The 18,756-nt window shown below is 38.4% G+C and overlaps 4 protein-coding genes across 36 annotated transcripts in view; 2 read left to right on the top strand and 2 right to left on the bottom strand.

Moving 5' to 3' along the window:
• Positions 1-346: 346 nt before the first annotated feature.
• spsb3a (splA/ryanodine receptor domain and SOCS box containing 3a) lies at positions 347-7,318 on the bottom strand. Its single transcript, XM_004071525.5, has 7 exons — positions 7,119-7,318; positions 5,342-5,551; positions 4,258-4,438; positions 2,378-2,565; positions 2,122-2,224; positions 1,921-2,046; positions 347-1,841 (listed from the first exon to the last, which is right to left on the bottom strand). Exons 2-7 carry the CDS (start codon positions 5,465-5,467, stop codon positions 1,450-1,452), a joined length of 1,116 nt encoding a protein of 371 aa, XP_004071573.1. The 5' UTR covers positions 5,468-5,551; positions 7,119-7,318; the 3' UTR covers positions 347-1,449.
• Positions 7,319-8,419: 1,101 nt separating this feature from the next.
• mrps34 (mitochondrial ribosomal protein S34) lies at positions 8,420-11,259 on the top strand. Of its 2 annotated transcripts, none has more exons than XM_023957656.2 (4): positions 8,420-8,542; positions 9,241-9,586; positions 10,553-10,595; positions 10,816-11,259. In XM_023957656.2, the coding sequence occupies exons 2-4, from the start codon at positions 9,269-9,271 to the stop codon at positions 11,109-11,111; spliced, it is 657 nt and encodes a 218-aa protein (XP_023813424.1). In that variant the 5' UTR covers positions 8,420-8,542; positions 9,241-9,268; the 3' UTR covers positions 11,112-11,259. The 2 variants fall into 2 exon arrangements, with proteins under 2 accessions (XP_023813424.1, XP_023813425.1); XM_023957657.2 differs by having other exon boundaries at positions 8,426-8,542; positions 9,253-9,586.
• A 985-nt stretch (positions 11,260-12,244) lies between these two features.
• Positions 12,245-15,469, top strand: nme3 (NME/NM23 nucleoside diphosphate kinase 3). Of its 2 annotated transcripts, XM_020705396.3 has the most exons (6): positions 12,280-12,400; positions 12,753-12,874; positions 13,033-13,163; positions 14,084-14,185; positions 14,393-14,505; positions 14,763-15,469. In XM_020705396.3, the coding sequence occupies exons 2-6, from the start codon at positions 12,793-12,795 to the stop codon at positions 14,875-14,877; spliced, it is 543 nt and encodes a 180-aa protein (XP_020561055.1). In that variant the 5' UTR covers positions 12,280-12,400; positions 12,753-12,792; the 3' UTR covers positions 14,878-15,469. The 2 variants fall into 2 exon arrangements, with proteins under 2 accessions (XP_004071572.1, XP_020561055.1); XM_004071524.5 differs by lacking the exon at positions 12,753-12,874 and having other exon boundaries at positions 12,245-12,400.
• A 50-nt stretch (positions 15,470-15,519) lies between these two features.
• The window catches only part of mapk8ip3 (mitogen-activated protein kinase 8 interacting protein 3), a 28,956-nt gene continuing 25,719 nt past the window's right edge, over positions 15,520-18,756 (bottom strand). For 27 of the 31 annotated variants that reach the window (XM_078950850.1, XM_011478336.4, XM_078950849.1 and 24 more), the window contains 6 exons: positions 18,509-18,680; positions 18,300-18,413; positions 17,819-17,857; positions 17,371-17,532; positions 17,141-17,287; positions 15,520-16,458 (listed from right to left, as the gene is read on the bottom strand). In XM_078950850.1, the coding sequence (XP_078806976.1) occupies positions 16,334-16,458; positions 17,141-17,287; positions 17,371-17,532; positions 17,819-17,857; positions 18,300-18,413; positions 18,509-18,680 (759 nt within the window). In that variant the 3' untranslated portion in view covers positions 15,520-16,333. The remainder of the gene's footprint in view (positions 16,459-17,140; positions 17,288-17,370; positions 17,533-17,818; positions 17,858-18,299; positions 18,414-18,508; positions 18,681-18,756) is intronic. The other 4 variants (XM_078950851.1, XM_078950839.1, XM_078950842.1 and 1 more) reach the window with 1 other exon arrangement.

Here is an 18,756-nt window from a genome sequence, read left to right on the forward strand (position 1 = left end):
GTGGGTCTAGATGACCCCACTCCCAATATAAAAGTGCCTAGGATAGCGCAAGGGCTAGTTGAACACCAATTTTCCCTCATATTTATTTTTGTCACTTTCTCCTCCTTTTAAACACATTCCTTTTGTATTACCGCTACCTACTTATTTCTGTTCTTTTTTTTTATTTTACTTCTTAAAAGATATATTTTTAAGTATTGCTTCTCTGTCCACTGGAATCTCATTTAATGTTTCTTTTTGACACAAAACAAGAACAAACTGAAATACTGAAACTCATTTAAATGTCCTTAAACCATTTGAATCACTCAGGTAAATTACATTTGTTTTTTTTAAAAATTAAAAAAAACAATTGGATATCAGGAGATTTATTGATGGGTTTTACAGAATTGTGACTTACATGAATATTAAAGCACATTTTTGAAAGTTATAAAACACAAATCTGGAAAAGTCCAGTTCACAAATATTGCAGCCATAAAGCCACATTTTGTCAAAACACTTAACAACAAAAACGGCATAATGCGAAACGACGGAGTGAAATCAAAGTCAATTTATACAAATGTGCTGTTTAACAACTACTGCAACAACAAAAAAGGATATCCTTTGTGAAAAACTAAAAACAATGTGACCGCACCATGAGAAAAAACAACAAAAATGCATAAACAAATTAGTACAAAAGAGATTAACGGTAAAATTATTGGCATAGAAAAATCACTTTAAAATAAGAAAGTATATAAAACATTGCAACAGCAACAAAAAAAGTGACTCTAGAATGACCGCATGCCATGGCTGCATGAATTAAAATAGCTACTAAACAAAGATGGGGGATGCAGACAAGAGAAGCTTCATCAGAAATGCTAATCTGACAGAAACAAAAGGAAGCGTTAGCTTGCTGAGTCCTGAAAGCTCTTCTAACAGTTAACGTTTCAGAGTCAATTGTTACAAACTTCCACGACCAATCAGAATTTCGTAGACCCCGGTGAAAGATGATTTTGGTCATACACTGATAGAGTTTAGAACAACACATATTTGCATACAGAAAATAAGAACCCGCTGCTGCAAGTTTGCCATATTAGCCTTTGATAACAGTGTTACAATGTAGTAGGTAACACTCCTGCAAGTCCTTGACCCTTGTTCAGGAATGACTGCAAACCATGTACGTTTATAAATAGCATCACACATTTTCACATATTTTACCAAGAGACTAACTATACGACAAATGTGGATCTGTCTAAATGGCATGAGAAAAGTTCACAGTAAAAAAAATATGCAGGCATGATTCCGGTTTTCCCGCAGTGACACTTTTTCTGCTTGATCGGTCTTGTTTTGCTTTTTGACTCACGAAGAATACTGATGTTAAAACAAAGCTTGATGGACGCAGGCAACACTTAACCTGCTGTGGGACAGCAGTGATGTCTATCAGTGTTTCCAGAGGAGGTAGTGTTCGCTACGGAGTCACGTCCAGCGGCATCTTTTCCTCTGACAGGCCTCGGCGTCGGACGTACAGCCCTCCGAGTCACTCTCAGAGAAGGACGGTCCACCTGATGAGGGGCCGGGCAAACTGGAGGGCCGCTCAGGCCCGTCGGAGGTTTCCTCTGTGGAGCCGCTGCTTAGGCTCAGTACCCAACCCAATTTGTTGTGGAGCAACTGACGAAGACCTGGCGGCAGTGGCAACACATCCAAGATATCTATACAGTCTGGCGCTAGCTGACGAAGACGAGCACAGCACAGGTAGAGTAAAGAGGTGGGTGCCGAGCAGGATCGGATGACCTTCATGCTGCTCTTGGCTGCCGTGGAGCAGGCCATCGGATAAAACCTCTTATTTTGTAGTTCTGTAGCTGCTATACCTAAAAGAAAAAATGCATTCACTTTCAACCTGATTTTTCTTCTTCCACAGAATGAACTTTATCCACACTTTGCACCAACCTATACACTTTCGATTCTTGAAAAACGTGAGCGTGCCGTGCCAGGTGTCCAAGTGAACCCCAATGATGGAGCCTTGACCGAAACGGGTGGAGAAGTTCATCTTGTCGCCTTTATGATGCAGCAGACCTAGAAAAACAGCCGTCAACGGCACGTCCTTTTCTGTTTGAATTTCTAAAACTTACTGTGACACCTTGACCTTACCAGTATAAGAAAGACCCCAACTGTCTGCATCTTTTCCCAGCAAGCTACAGAATGTGTGTCTGTATTTGTCCAGGTTGACTTCAGATGTTCCAATCCCAACCATCTGTGCAGAGAGACATTCTCTCTTTAGTATATTTGTCTTCAAAAGAACCAAAACATTTAATTGTCTTGACAGGTATAAAGGTGCACATACTGCATCACGTCTGAGTCAAAAAAAGAGCCAATAGACGTATAGCAACAGGGATGAGAGGTTTACCATGTCTGTTCCGTAAACTGGGGACGTCATCTTTATTTCCCAGAAGTGCTGCCCCTCAGCCAGCTCCTTTGAACCCCGGATGGCCGCTGTCCCACAGCTGTATTCGGAGTGGAAGTTGACTTTGCGGTTATCACAGCTCAGTAATGTTGCTGTTGATCGACTGGTGGCGTCCCAAGCCCAGTCAAAGTCTGGAGAACACAAGGATACAAACCATACTGTCAGACAGAATAATCGCTGCTTTAAGGTTTGGAGAACAATTTACGCAGAAAATAGAGATTGTTTTATGTGCAACTGGTTTAAAGCTAAACCTGTAAATAAGCACTGTTTCTACACAACCTATTTGATAGCGGTGTAACGAATCATTTGACAATAATTTGATTCATATCATATTTTGTGGTTTCTTATATAAGTCATAGTCGATATCGGTTTATTTTGAACAATCCGACTCATTGACCTAAAATCAATCCAGGACATCTTAAGCCAAAAATTTGAGCAGTGGGACTCAGAGATAAATACCTGGCTACTGAACAGTCCAGGTGAAGATTCTCAGATTTTCTTGCAAGATAATCAAGCGTAAATTAAACATGTGTCCAAGCAAACCACAGTGTATGGTCACATGTCTGCAGAATTCAAAGTGAACTGGAATGATGGATTGATCATTTTTTGTTGCCCTCACATGCGTGTTGTCCGCTGTGTAGGAACTTAGTCGTTTTTACATTATAGGAAAAATAAACCTACTGTGTCTCAATGCAAATGGTATTTTCCAGTATCAGTATATTTGATTGATTTCATTTTGAAGTGATTTTATAATGATATAGTTGGATTCAATTCTATTGACTTGCATCAGACAGATAGATCTGGTTGGATTGTAGGAATATAAATCGATTCATTGATTAATCCGAATAAATTAAATACATTTAAAAAAAAAAGAAAAACAACAAATGCATGCGGCGCGAGAAGTGCCCCCCCACCAACCGTAACTTCTGCTAATTGGCTCGGTGTCGTGTTTTGGCTGAACATGTGACAGTTTTTACCGGGTTCCAGAAAGAACATGAGGATAAACCTGTTGGACCTACAGTAGCAACAGAAAGTTTTATAAAAAGGGTTGATTTGGCGACAGCGGTGTCGTTAGACACTGATGCCACGATGCTATGATGCTATGCTAACAAGCTGTTCAGTGTGTCGCCTTACATGTGATCACAAACCGGTTTAAAGTCAGACTATATTTTCACAGAGCAGACTTTAAAACGTGGCAGATAAATATAACATAATCAGTTTATAGAACATTTATGAAATATCTATAAATATAATAAGAGGCACTCTGTATGGAGCTTTATTATTTGAAGTGCCTTCGTAACATTACAGAGTCATCTTTACTGTCATCATGACAAGAGTCCAAAACATTAGAATGTTAGGATGCTTTTTCCATGATATTATGGAAAAATGAATCACCAGGAGGCAAAATGAGGGGGGGGGAAAGAGCTTTTCCTGTCAATCTGCTCCCCATTTAGAAAATCGGTCCTTTTTTCTCAGCAGGTTAGAATTTGACTTTACAGTTGATTCACAATACAGGTGACTGACTGAAACCCCGCCTCTCATCAGGGCGTTTTTCAGCAATGAATAGATAAATATATAAAAAATATATTTTTTATAGATTTCATAGACAGTGTGAAAACGCCAAATCCAGAGGGCAAGGATAAATTAGATAAATAATAAGATAAAATAGTTTTTGTTAAAGAAAGTAAAAGGAGGGGGGGAAAAATCAATTAAAATCAAAAACTAAATTTGGAATCAAAAAAATCTGAGAATTTTTTTTGGCTATATCGTCCAGCTCTAACCCCTACAATTTCATTTAAAACAAAAAACCACGAGCGTTGTACCTTGGTCGTCTTCTCCGCAGTGGCAGTCCTTGACTTGGTGAAACCCTCGGAGGCGAGGGTTATAACTGCTGTCTGCCTGGGAATCACAGCCACAATAGGACTCCCCTGTGACAGGCACAGCACTGGGAACGGGTAGACGCATCACAGGTGAGAACTCAGCCTCCGAATCGGAATCACTGTACTGGGACACAAACCAAAGACCATTTTTATGTTTCATATGGAGAGTTCACAATACATCGAGGTGTAAAAATGAAATACTATTTGGTGTCCTAATGATTCAGGATCATTTTATATGTTAAGTAAATCCTTCACAGGATCAATTAAAAACAGCAGTTTTCCCAATTTAACATCTAGGATTAATTCCTCCATAATTTTGAACCAAATATAAAAAAAGTTTGACAACTTTTTACTATTACAACGGTTACATGGAAAACAGTATTTATGCATACTTTTAGTAGTGTTACCATTAAAAATTAAAGTGCTGAAGGCATAAGTGTGCACAAATGTACTTGGGATCTGCAGACCTCTTTATGGAGTTTTCAAGTTCAACTTTTGTCCGTTATACCACTGGTGGTAGCTGTTAATTAAAATATTGATAAATGACTAAAAAAAGGCTGTTTTATAAAAAAATAAAACAATTTAAGACCTGATATGCCCTCATTTACCCTTTTTAGCCAAGACAAAAACAGCTTAGGGGCAAGTAAAGTGTCGTGCTGAAAATAAATCACACCATTGTTTATTGTTGTTTTTTTCCTGAGTGGAAAAAAAATAACTTAAAGCAATAAACAGCAGAAGCTTTTATTAAATGCCTGCAGCAGTCACATAAACAAGTGTTCACTGTTCCAAGAGAAGCAAAAAACAAGAGACAAGAAGCCTGTGGCACATTTGTTCCAGTGCTGTTGACAAAATGTCACTCCACTTCCAAAATGATCTCTTTACTTACCAACCACTTAGGTTTGCTAATAATTTAATGTCACCCAGTTAAAGTCTAAATGCTAAATGTTGTTTTACTGCTGCTACAGTATGCTTCTCAGTCATTAGTGAAATCGAAACAAAGCTGATTGTTAAATAAATGTATGTTTACCTCAAAGCGTTCATAATTCCAGTCCTCGGTTTCTGAGGCCAGGACTAAAGCCCGGGCATCGGCGTCCCGCCGTATCCCACCCCAAACGTATCGCCATGCACGGCTGTTCCTGTTCCGCCTCGACATGGCAGCAAAGCAGTTTCACAAGCCGGGGAAGTTACCGTACAGTCACAGTGTGGTCCAAGTGACTGGCATGCATAAGCCCAGCCGCTGAAAGACAAATACAGTATTGCACTTATAGCAACAACTTTAGTTTTTGTTTTTTATCTCAACTTTAAAAAAATTGAAAGCACTGAACAATTTAAACTCCCACTCCGATTATCTTTTGTGCTTTGCAAAAGCGTTCCAAGTGGTCTTTTATTTATGATTAAGCCGTTTTAAGCCATAAATTAAGACACCTGTACTGTTAGTAGTTCCCCTCTGAATTGTAAGCGGGGTAGGCCTGTCCTTCCTCCAATTATCCATCTATTTACACGTTCTCCCACCAGCTTACAGCCCCCAACACCCCCAACCTGACATTACTGGTTTCGCAAAAACAGAGAGCAATATTGAAGCCGTACAGTTTGGTCTACAAGTGGATGGATCAGAATGGAGCAGAGCAGGCAGCTCGTGGCCCGCCGCTGTAGCATCTATGTCACTGCTACAAGCTTCTTCCTAAGCACTGTTTGTCTGCTCCTGATTCAATACAATTTGAATGAAGAAAATACTTCCAAATACAATTTTGAGATAATTTTTCTTTGTATATGTTCTCCATCATCAGGTAAATGCCACAAGAATATGTCAAAAACACCAAGAACATAATTTTCATGGAGTGGGTCTTTAAGCCTCGGATTTTAGTTATTCAATTTGCAGCATATTTGTTCATTTTAAAGAATAACATGAAGACGTAGAGCAGTTTACTTCCAGTTCACCAGAGAAGCAGTCCTGCTTCCTTAAGTAGATTTGGATTAAGTGGAATCTTACTGATTTAATAAACTAATCAGGCACCCTTAAGTTATATTCTATATTGTAAAACGTTTAGGACAAAATTGGGCCAACTCTTGCAGGGTTTTTTTCCGTGTTGTCCTAGTTTTAGCTTGAACTCAATGTGTCTGCTTAAATATATATAGATTTCACAATATCCGCTTTTTCTTTTTGGCACACTTTCCCCTGCATTCGCTACTTTAATGTCAAAACCAGCAAACAAAGTACAGTGAGATCAACTAAAACACGTATTAGCACAAATTTATTTGAGTCACATTTTGCTCGCCACTGTCTTTACTGACAAATGTTGGGAAAATACTTGGAAATGTTTAGCCTAGTTTCAAGTTAGGATTCTTTTATAGTTTAGGAACCAGCAACCAATTAAAAAATACGTATGTTTTTGCAGAATTAGTAGCACATAGCTACCCAGGTTTTAAAATATATATAATAATGCAACTAAATTATTTTCTTGGTTAAAATATAACAGATAAATCGTGGTTGCAGCAAAACAAAACATCTCATCGATGCGCGGTTATGTTTTGCTAGCTAGCTTTAGTTGGCTACATAGGCAAGCTAACAGGAGCAGCTAACCCCAAATACAGTGAGCCACGCATGCATACAATTGATATTTGTTAACATCACGGCGGCAAAGAGGGTTAATTTGCATTATTTAATATTTAAAACAAATTAACGCTTTTTGCGACTTATAATGGAAGTATTGTTGTGTTGGTGATGCAAATGTGAACGTTTTTGAAAAAGAAGCTTAGCTAGCTGTGTGTGTGTGTGTGTTCACAAAATACGGGGGTCGTGTTACCTTTTTTGCTTTAGTTCTCCAGCATCACGTTCATTTGACCCAAAAACAAAGCTGTACCGACTCCGCGGACTTCCGAATAATTACAACAGACAACTAGTTAAGCGGGAAGCGTCGGTTTGTTTTCCCATGACCTACTTTCCACTAGGAGTGTGTGACCGTAAACAGTGACAGGAATGGTAGGAGCAATGAGTTATATCGCTAGAGGAGACATCACGTGGTTCCTCATGGGAGGAGAGCACCGCCATCTTGGTGAGGTGAAGTCACTGCTGCACTGCATGCATTTGAACACATTTTTTTGCAAAATGCCAGTTCATTGTTGCGGGTTTCAACTGCCAAAATCGGAGAAATGAGTCCACGAAGGAGAAAGGCATAACATTTGACAGGTAAGTACCATATTTTTTTCTTTTAAAGCTGCAGGGGCTTCATTAATAGTACACATGTTTTTTTTTTAATAGTACACATGTTGACATGCATGAGGCTGCAGGGCTATTATCAACATGCTGCATGATGTACGTATAATTTGCCGTCGACTAGCAATAGTCTGGCTATGTTCAAAACATTTTGTGGAAACACATTTTGATAAGACTGGCCAGACTGTTCGCTTGAAACCCGGCCCCATACCATCTGTGTAACACCAAATTGATCACTCTATCTCTAATTCTCTAAATCACTCTTCATCTCTCTCTCTCTCTCTGTCTTTTAGGGTAAATCTGTTGTTAACCTTTGGACTTATTGTTGACTTATTATTGATTTATTATTATTATTTATTATCATTGACTTATTGTTATTTTATATTGTTATAATTTATTATTATCATTGAATTATTATTATTATTATTATTATTATTATTATTATTATTATTATTATTATTATTATTATTATTATTATTATTGACTTACTATTGACTTATTGTTGGGCTTTTCTAAATAATTGAAATTACATGTCAAAGAGCTCTAAAACTTCTAAATTCTTTGTAATAATTTTTTTTTATTTGTAAGAAGTCCTGCAACTATGCGAAGTTTGAGCTTTTGAGTCTGCCTGTTTGTCTTATTTAACAACAACAATAGCAACAATTTAGCTATTTGAAATTCTTGGATGTGCGATTGGATGTGCGATAACATTTATCGAACCCCTTAACCTGACATTTTGATATTTAAGATATGGGGGGGGGGTCAATTGTTATCTTGTTCTTTTATTAACTTTAATTGCTGGGGTATTTTATATTCAGTAGTAAGTAGATATAGAAATATACATACGTAAAATCACACGAGTCCTCCGTTTATTATTGTTCTTTTCTTCCTGCGGAACTAAAGTTGTCATTCGATTTACACGGACGGATCTAGTTTTGTACGGACAGCTAGCAAGAAGTGAGTCGTGTGCCGGTCTGAGGTCAAACAAACGCTCTACTGTCAACACCTTTGCAGGTAAATTAATGACAACATTTTCAGACATCACAGTGTATTTTTTTCTCCCATTGGGTTCTTAGCAGTTAGTTTTGAATAACGCTGAGATTGCGGAATTGTTTTTGCGGTCATGAAGCATCGCGTTTGTGCAACTCGCTAGCTGCTCCTGCTGCTGTTAGATATTTTTTCTTTGGCAGCAGAAGTTTGTGTACCTGAAACATGCTCTCATTTATTCTGGTAAATTTGAAAATATAAAAACTACATTCTTCGTACTGAAACTGGAAATGCAGCAATATTTAAGACTAATTTATTATGCTTCAAAAAATAACCAAGGCTCAAAAAACGATTAACGTCTGTGTCAGTGTAAATCTTTTGGATTAGTGATAAGTTAAGTCTTGCATTTCTATTGTTTTTTCTCTGTTATTTCTTTTTTTTTCTATTTTTATTTACTTATTTCCTTCTGTGATTGCTTTATTTGGTTATTATTGAACACAAGTTTGTTTTTAAAAATGTATTTAATTAAAAAATGTGTTCTTAGTAGTTGAGATTTTCATAAGGTTAAAACAATGTTATTCTGTATGTAGAACTGTGTTGTATTCTTATATTGTATTTTTATAAATGTTGATTTTTCTTTTTGTATTACACTCTGCAAATGTTCAATTAGGGGGGGGGGGGCATGCCAGTCACCACTTTTGTGGTAAACGCATACAAACTTACAGGTATCCTTTTAGTGGGACGCTGTGTAACATGGCGAAGAAGAAGAGGCTGCGTCTGATAGCAGAGATGGCTCGGAAGATCCGAGCGTACCGAGAGCTGAAGTCACGACCGCGGGAGTCCCAGAAGTACGCCCTGGACCATGAGACGATGAGGAGACCTCTCACGGGGAAGATGCTGCCCGTGTTGGCCTGGCAGGACGTCCGGCGGGAGAGCCGACTGTTCTCCCTGTTGGCAGGCATGAGACTGTTCGGAGTGGGCCGCATGTTCACTCGCAAGTCCTGGCTGGAGGATCACAACGAGCCCAGCTTCTGGCAGATTACCAAGGTCAAGGTGGACTACACAGCTGAGGTATGATAGATGTTTATCACGTGATTGTTTGGTCAAAATGAAGCCTTTCTTTAAGTAGACACTGCAGTCATTGACTCTGTTCCACTACTACTACATATAATTATAATGTTACTGTTTCAGATGTAGTTCGATAAAGTTTATTTTGACTAAGTATTATTTTAAAGGGGGACGTTTTTGTTTAGTTTTTCATTATAGCTTGTATAAATAACACAAATCGCACATTTTGAAGAACCGTTTTTATTTTAGCTTTGGTGGATTCTCTCTGTTTCTTTGTAAAACAGAAATCCTTTTTTGTTTTATTCAAGCAGTTTTTGTGTATTACTATTTGTGTTGGTCACTTCTCTATTGAAGAACAATAACAGTTAAAAATCCGATTTTTGGGGTTTGTAACATGTTCTTGTCACTGAACGTTCTCATCCATCCAGGTAACGTTTTATGAATGTGAGTAATAGAAACTGGACTTAAAATCTTCTTCCTTGAAACTTCCTAGGACTGATGAAGCCACTTGGATGAGCAACTCGAAGACATGTGCTTGTGGGATTTTCTGATAATGAAGGACATGTATAAAGAAATTTAAGCTCAAAATTGCATTTCTGAGTATTTCTTAAATCAAATTATTGTGAATCAGAAGCAGCCAAAAAACTCTGTTTGAAAATTAGCTCATTTGTGACGTAGAAAATACGCTGCCGGTAATATGAAGTTGGAGCTGTGAGGGCTGTAAGCCAATGGAAAAGCATATAAACAATAGTCGGTATGTGGGGGCAGGCTTGCTCTGCGCCAAAGATCGGGCCCACAACTCAATGGCAAGTTTCTAATAAATCAGTGCTGCTCCGTAGAACTATATTCTAGAAAATCACAGTTTTTTTTATTTAGGCTAAAAGCGCTTTGAAAACAGATCAAAAGATTATCAGAGTGGGGCTTTAAATGGTGAATAAATGTTAAATATTCATTACCTGTTTTTTCCAGAACATGGATCATGGCAAAGCATGGGGAGTCCTCACATATAAAGGTAAGAAAAGACTGTATAAAATAAGAATTCTTTAGTGTTTATGGCATATTTTTTTAATATATTACTAAACATATGCTTTATTTATGGTATTGAATTTTTTAATAAAAGAATACTGATGTATGCTAGTATCAACAATAACAAATTAAAAGGAAACAATGTCGGCTTTTACATTTCTGGAAATGTACAGCAAATATTATTAATAATCTTTTTTTTTTTTCAGGGAAAAAAGAGAGCGAGATGAAAGAAGTAGACAAGGTGATGTACCATGACTGGCGACTGATTCCTAAACACATGGAGCAGCAGTTTAAGGACTTTGAGCCCCTCCCTGAACCACCTGTGCGCCACGTCCCCTACCCTCCTCTACTCCGGGCCATGATGCTGGCCCATCGTAAAACAGGAGGCAGCACAGTCCTAGATGAGCCGGCACTGCCTCTGCAGAGAGACGTGGTGCTCAACAAAGACTATTTTCGCAGACAGGAAAAAGAAAGGCGGAGCAAAGAGGGGACAGCTGTGTAAAGGCTACTGATGTTTCAATCTCAGGGGGCCACAACTCTTTCTGAGCTGCTTTAAGATTAGGCTCCATCCTGGACAAGAGTGTAATGCCATAGTGAGTGTATGTGTGTTTGAATTTGACTGATTTGCTAAATAAAAAAATGGGAATAAATTGTTTTGTAATAAGGTATCTTTTATAAACAAAAATGGAAAGATACACAAAAAAATAAAAGTAAAAATTTTAAGGACCGTAATAACAAAGTTGTTGTGAGTCCGTATTTGGGCTTTTAAAGAAAACTTGCCAAAATAGACAACGTCTTAATATTCAGATTAAAGGTAGATGGTTTAATAATTTGATATGTTTGCTTGAGTGTTAATTAAGTAATGTGTTGTGATGTGTCTTCTTTTTCCTGAAAGAACAATGGTTTGCAACTCTTTAATGGTAAAACAGCTATTTGGTCCAGTTTCTGTCATGTCTGTACTTATCTTACAGACATAAAATATAATTCGGGACACTCTGTAGGTTCAATCTGTTTGGTTTTATTCCTCAGTTGCTCTTCAACATACATTCCAGTGAATCATCAACTCTTCTTTGTGCTCTCCCCACATCATTACCTTCATGTTCTACCAACTAGTGCCCTCTTCTGGTCATTTCTAATATTACAGTTTCCTACTAACCAATCTTTGTTTAGAAAAAAACACTTTGTTTTTGTGACCATTATGCCACTTAAACACTATACTTACTTATATTGTGTACCTTTTAAATATTTACAATAATGAAATTATTGTAATTTTCCATAATTTTACTTCCCTTCAAAATAAAATACACCCTTTGACAAAAGGGATCCTACTGCAGCAGCAAATTTACCTAAATTAAAAATGCAAGAAAGTCAAAACAAACATGGCATTTTCTATCATAACTTTTGTGCACCATGATCCTTTTTTCCTATTACTATCTAATATAAACAACATTATTGAAGAATCATTTTAAATAAATTATCTTATTCTAATAATACATTAATATTTGTTATTAATGAATTTTCTGTGATCAAACATGTTTAAATTCTAAATATATATGATAAAATGTAATTAACTTATATAAATTAACTACAGACTCTTCTTTTTGTGCACATTTGTGGTTCCATACATCTTTGCGGCGCCACGTGCTCTCACCTTGGCGGCGTTACTCCGTTACTTAGCAACGTTCCTCCTCGCACCTGCGTGCTTTCATTCAGACGGATAAGTTGTGCTCTGTCTTCCAGTGACGATGATTTGCCTGTTTCTGACCATCATATCCTACATTTTTCAGTCAGGTTGGTAATATTTGACTTTCCGTGTGGTCCACATTCAGTCGCTTTGAGTCAAACGGATGGAATGACGTCTATTTTTAGAGGATGCTGGGAGACGGCTCTTCGGCAAACTCCACGCAGTCGGATAAATCTGTAAAATGGTGTTTATGGGACTTCTATATACTAAACATGACAATAATAAGAGTGTTGAATTTGAACTGTTATTAAAAACGACTAACTTTTTCCATAACAGTAACAGAGTTGGCGCGTGCAGGTTAGCTTCTGTGACAGTAACCCCCGCTCCTCCTCCTCCTCCTGCAAAAGTTGATTCATTATCCTATTAGCTCGTGTATTACCGTGCTGCCATTGTGTGCAGCCTGGTAGTGTGGAAAAGCTGCTGCAAGTGGAGCACCGCAATGAGGCCGAAAAAGAGGTCACAGCTCGACCTGCAGGAGGTGGAGAGGTTGGCGCAGAAACACGCAAAGATCGATGAATTCGGTGAGGCGCGCCAGAGAGAGAGAGAGACAGAGAGCCGCTTCCAGATCCGAAGGCTGCCGCCAGCACTTTTTATCTATTTTTTTGCTGCCGTGCTTATCTTTCGTGTCTACAACCTGAGGCTTAATCTGAGTTGCTGATAGTTTAAAGTTGTGTTCCAGGTTGGACCGGAGTGAATGAGCGCACCTTCATCGCCGTGAAACCGGACGGCGTGCAGCGGAAGCTGGTGGGGGAGATCGTGCGTCGCTTTGAGAAGAAAGGATTTAAGCTGGTGGGCCTCAAACTTGTGCGGGTGAGTCTGATGATACATTCAGATACACGATGACGATGACCTTTTTTTTTTAAATCCAAGTAAAAGACCTGTCATATGATATGGAGCCCTGATCATGATCTTAAAACAACTTTCCCTCTTAGTAATTTGTGGCCACTGTTAAATTTTTTATGGCCACAAAATTAGGAGTAGAAAGTATACTAAAGTATTAATTTGTACACACAAAAATGTTAATTTGTGCCAACAAAATGCTCATTTGAGCCCTCAATAAAGTTAATTTTTGCACACATAATGTTAATTTGTCTCCCCATATACTACTTTGTCTCCATAAAATGCTAATTTGTGCTAACAAAATATTAATGTGTGCCCTAAACATGCTATTTGGGTACACATAATGCTAATTTGTACCATCAAAATCTTAATTTATCCCCACAAAATACTAATATGTGCACACAATGCTAATTTGTGCCCAACAATTACTATTTTCTATTCTTTCATACATTCATTTATTTTCTAATCCGTTTTGTCCCTTTCGGGGTCACGGGCTGCCGGAGCCTATCCCGACCACTTTTGGGTGAAGGCAGGGGACATCCTGGACAGATCGGCAGTCTGTCGCAGGGCCATTTTCTATCCACAAAATGCTAATATGTGCCATCAAATGATTAATTTGAGCACAAATAATTCTAATTTTTGCCCCAAAATGATTCATTTGTACCCAAAAAATGCTAATTTGTGCAGACAATTACTAATTTCTGTCCACAAAATGCTAATTTGTGCACACATAATACTAATTTAAGCCCATAAAATACAAAGTTATATGCACGAAATACCAAATTGTGTACACAAAATTGTTTAAATTATTGAATTATTGTTTTTTAATGTCATGTCCAGCGCTCTATAATTTTATAAACTAATCAGATGTTATTATGGTTTGCATTCAGGCATCAGAGGACATTCTTAGGGAACACTACTGGGATCTGAGGACTAAGCCCTTCTACAACAGACTAATAAGCTACATGAGCTCAGGACCAGTTGTTGCAATGGTGAGATGTCCAGTCCGTTACTTACAGCCAAATGATCCTAAAGGACATCTGTAATATATAAGGAAAAAAATCCTCCTGCAACACAAATACACTCTTTTCAGTCAAAATTGATGGTGTGTTTTGAATGTTTATTAGTATTTTAGCGTGCAATCACTGTATTAAAAACCAAAGTATCATATAGTCGTGTACATTTCTGTGTTTGTTTAGGTCTGGCAGGGCTTGGAGGTGGTCAAGACTGCACGCAAGATGTTGGGAGAGACCAACCCTGCTGAGTCACTGCCAGGAACCATACGAGGAGATTTCTGTGTGGAAGTGGGCAAGTAAGAGCTATTCCACTCAATCTGGGATTAAACCTTTAGAAAAGAAAGGCACTTGTTTGTTAATTTGACCAGAAATGGGCTTGTTTTCCAACTAAAATAGCACTATCCCCAAAGAAATATAAATGATTGCAACCATTTTGACAATATCACCTTTTTGTATGAATGTTTTGAAATGTTGTTTACATTATTTTACTTTTTTTTTTTTTGACAAAGTGAAGTTTTACCTCCTGAATGTCTCTGCTGGGTCTGTGTCACAGGAACGTAATCCACGGCAGTGACTCGGTGGAGAGCGCACAGAGGGAAATCTCTCTGTGGTTCGGTCCGAAGGAACTTCACCGCTGGAAGAGCAGCAGCAGCCAGTGGATCTACTGACACACGCTGTGTAGAAACCATTCCCTGGCTTTAAATAAGAGCAATATCGTTGAAGTGGTGATCACACCTCAGATAAATTTGACTTTAGTGCTTTTTGTAGCTAAACAGTAGTAGAAAGCCTAATTCTGCCTTTCTGCACTACACTATTTAATAGAGTTAGGTTCAAAGTAAAATCAATCAAAAAAATTTAGCCTTTTCTAAGTTTAAATTACTACATTTGCTAAAAAAATTTTTTAAACAAATTTGTTTTTAGAATAGAAATTTGTCAAATAAATCCAATTCAGTGGTTTGGCAGCAGTACTATTGATTTATAGACTGAACAATGACTCTTAGAAACCTTTAAAGTCTCCCTTTAAGCATATCCAACATGATAAATGCCTTTTTACTTTCTTGAATGTTTCTCATTTTTTACATTGAAGTACTTTAATGTAAAATTTCCAGCTTTTCTAAAGCCTTAGAGCTTATAGTAGTTTGTAATTTAATGTGGAAAGGTTTGCTTTTACCAAAAATGTACCTTTTGAATTGAAATGGAGAGAATAACCTCTCAGAAACACAATAAAACAAAGCTTTTGTCTGTTTTTTATGTTCTAAATTGTTTTCATTGCTTTATTCTGAAGGGAAACAAACCTTTACTCAATGGAATTGCGTTCGGCACACAAATAAGTTTAATATTTAATCCACACAGAAATCAATGCACAAATGTCCATACTCAACAAAGTGGATGGGCTTCAGTAGAGATTTACAGTATTTCCTGTACATATGACAACATGCCGCCTTTCCATTTGCTTCACGCCAAACGGTCCAATCAACAGTAAAAGAGAGGGCAATACGTTATTGATAAGAGCCACCTCTAACAGGACCTTTGAACCCCTGCTAACTGCTGCAGATTCCTCTGGTATCTCCTGATGTTTCAGAACCACATCTGGATCCAACCTGGATGCTTGAATTCAAAGAGCTAAGAGGAGATGTTATCTACAATATGTGTTTCTCTTTTTTTCCCTTTCATTGAGTCATGTTGGGGCTCTGGGTTTAAAGGAAGATGTTGATAAACTGAAAAGTGAGGAGCGGGTCTGGGGCTGAAGCAGGGCAGCTGAGGTAACTATGAAGGGGATACAGTGTGCTTACTGTAAAAGATCATTACAGAGGAGGGAGGTAGTTAGGAGGAGGTCGGGATACAAGGCTCATGATAACAGTTACAATAGCCTCCGTGGGGCAGAATTAGGTTGGCAGGCAGATAAGTACATCAGAGGACTTATATATGAGGCATTAAAGTTAGAAAGTGATAGGGGTATAATAATTACAAGGACAGATGCATGGGTTGGAGGGTTGTTGTAGAGCCAAAGGAGAACTTTTACAGGACCAGGGATAATTACACAGTTTAGGAGGGTGAAAACCTCTAAGGAGTAGGAAGATATTTTGAAAAAGGAGTCGGTGGGACATAAAGCCGATCGAGGTGTCACTCGGGTATATAAGACACCTGCCAGACAATGATGTGACTCCGCTCAGCTTTGCTCAGAGCAGGTTTCATCTGTGAGGCACTACCACTCTCCCCTTCTTCTGTCTCATCATCCTCCCCATCACCTACAAAAGAAAGAAAACGCTGAGGAAAAACTGTTTCTATTTGAAGAAAGAAGCAGTAAAAAACTTTGCACAGAACCATTTCTTAAGACCAAAATGGACTATGTAATGCAGTTCTCAATAGTGAACGCTAGAGGGCACATTTTCATTAAGCATAGAACTCAAAAGCACTCATAAAGGACCGTGTTAATGTTCTTTTTTTGTTTCTGCTTGAAAGATTTAGTACACTAAATCATCTTTTACAAAATAAAAAATAGAAAAAAAAACAATGCTTCTTATTTCATACAACGGAGTATTAGGGCCCCCATGAGAGAAAAAAAATTAAATGAATACTAGAGCAAAGTCAAAAAAAGTATTAGAAAAAAGTCAAATATTTACAAGAATAAAGTTGTAATTTTACTTGTAAAATATTGGCTTTTTTCTCACAATTTTATTTTTGAATTTCTTTTATGGTGGCCTTAATACTCTATTTAAAAACCCACTCAGATGAAAGTGATTATGGAGGACAGATAAAAAGAAAATGAAGCTCAAAACTGCATTTCAGAATTATTGTTTTTTTTAATTGCCGTGAATCAGGAGCAGACTAAAAAATGCAGTTTGACAAAGCTTGTAGCTGTGACGTAGAACATATAACAGCGTGGGACGTTAAAATATCTGCATGCTTTCAGTTGATGTGGTTGCTCACCTATACGGAAGTCGATGTAACCTTCTCCTCCACTTAGCACCAACACATTCTGAACACTCTGTGCCTCATTCTCAGTGGGAGCTGTGGAGCTCTGTCCCTCTGATGGACTGTCCAGAACACTCCCGTTTAGGGTGGCCAAAACATTGCCTGTCACAAAAAAAAGGAATATTTCATGTTTTTAGTTGTTCTGGCACTGTGGTTCCTGGGTTTGCAGCCAGAAGGTGTTTTACCCGGGACGGAGACAAAAAACTTGACTGCATCTCGGTGTCCGTGGAAACAGAGCTGGGCTTGTGCCATTGAGCAGTAGGGGATGAAGCTGCCGCTGCTCTTCTCAGAACCATCATCCCCGTACACGTGGATCACCCCACCCGATGTGGGAGACACCTTATTGGCTGATGGAAGAAAACGGGAGAAATATTTACCACAAAAAAATGCACCTGCATGAGATAAAATAAAGAAAAGACACAAAACCCTTGCAGAGAATCAACTAAAACAAGAACTGTTTTCACACAGAGCTAAATGTGTACACCTGACCTGCAGCAACATAAGAACACATACTATAGGTGCGACTGCATGCACTGTAGCTAACAAAACGCGGACTGAGCAGACTTGCAGGTTTGACTGGGTGGGAACAGTTACAATCACAACAGCAAGAGGTAGGGAGCGCCCCCCACTTACCCCTCAAACCCAGGAGCTGTCCCCGGTGTAGAACCACCGCTTTGGAAGAGGAGGAAGAGGGTGGAAGGAAAGCATGAGAAAGAGGACAGTAACAGGAATAGTTACGACCAAGACCATTAAGGAAGGGAAGAAGAACGAAGGTGGAAGAAGTCAAGGAGAAAGGAGAGGAGCTAAAGAGGAACAGATAAACAAGGCTGCAGTAGGTAGGGGCAATATTTAACTCCCCACCCCCGAAAAAATAACTAGTCAAAAGATTTTTTCCAATAAATCAAGCAAAGCTACTTACAAATATTAACTGGACTTTTTTTAACATAACTTTAACATAACTTTAACATAACTTTAACATAACTTTAACATAACTAACTTTATTAAACTTATTTTTAATGTAATTCTATTTAAAACCTCTTTCATCTTTTTTTTAAATGTCCATCTGGGGTTGTAGTTTCTTTTGAGCTGCTGGTTTCCTTCAAACACCACTCACTCTCTGTCAGAGGGATGGAGATGATCACTCCATTTCCAGTTCCCACCCAAAGACGATTTCCACCAATAAGAAGGGCTGTGATTCGCACAAAGGAGAAGCCCAGCTTGCCAGTTCCTGGATTTCCCAAACACCCATTAAGATACAACATGTAAGTGTTTTGTATGAGAGATGCACCAAAAATATGTTGTTGGATCAAAATCAGAACTTACCCAACATTTTGCTGACATACGGCTCAATGTCCACATCCTGGAGGTGTTGGTGTGTGTGCGCGTGGTACAGCCGCAAGGTCGAGTCTAACCGGATGGATACCCACACTCCATCGCCAATCCACGCCAGCTGCCGCACCTGACTTTCCCTGCGAGGGTGAGCGTCGAATGATTTCTGCAAAACAGAGCCAGGCACAATCAGTGCAAACATTCCCTAAGCTTAGAAAGAAGCCTCATGGTGATAAGTCGCA

Source organism: Oryzias latipes, chromosome 8 (genome assembly GCF_053564925.1).
Source record: "Oryzias latipes strain Hd-rR chromosome 8, Olatipes_Hd-rR_3.1".
Taxonomy (NCBI): domain Eukaryota; kingdom Metazoa; phylum Chordata; class Actinopteri; order Beloniformes; family Adrianichthyidae; genus Oryzias; species Oryzias latipes.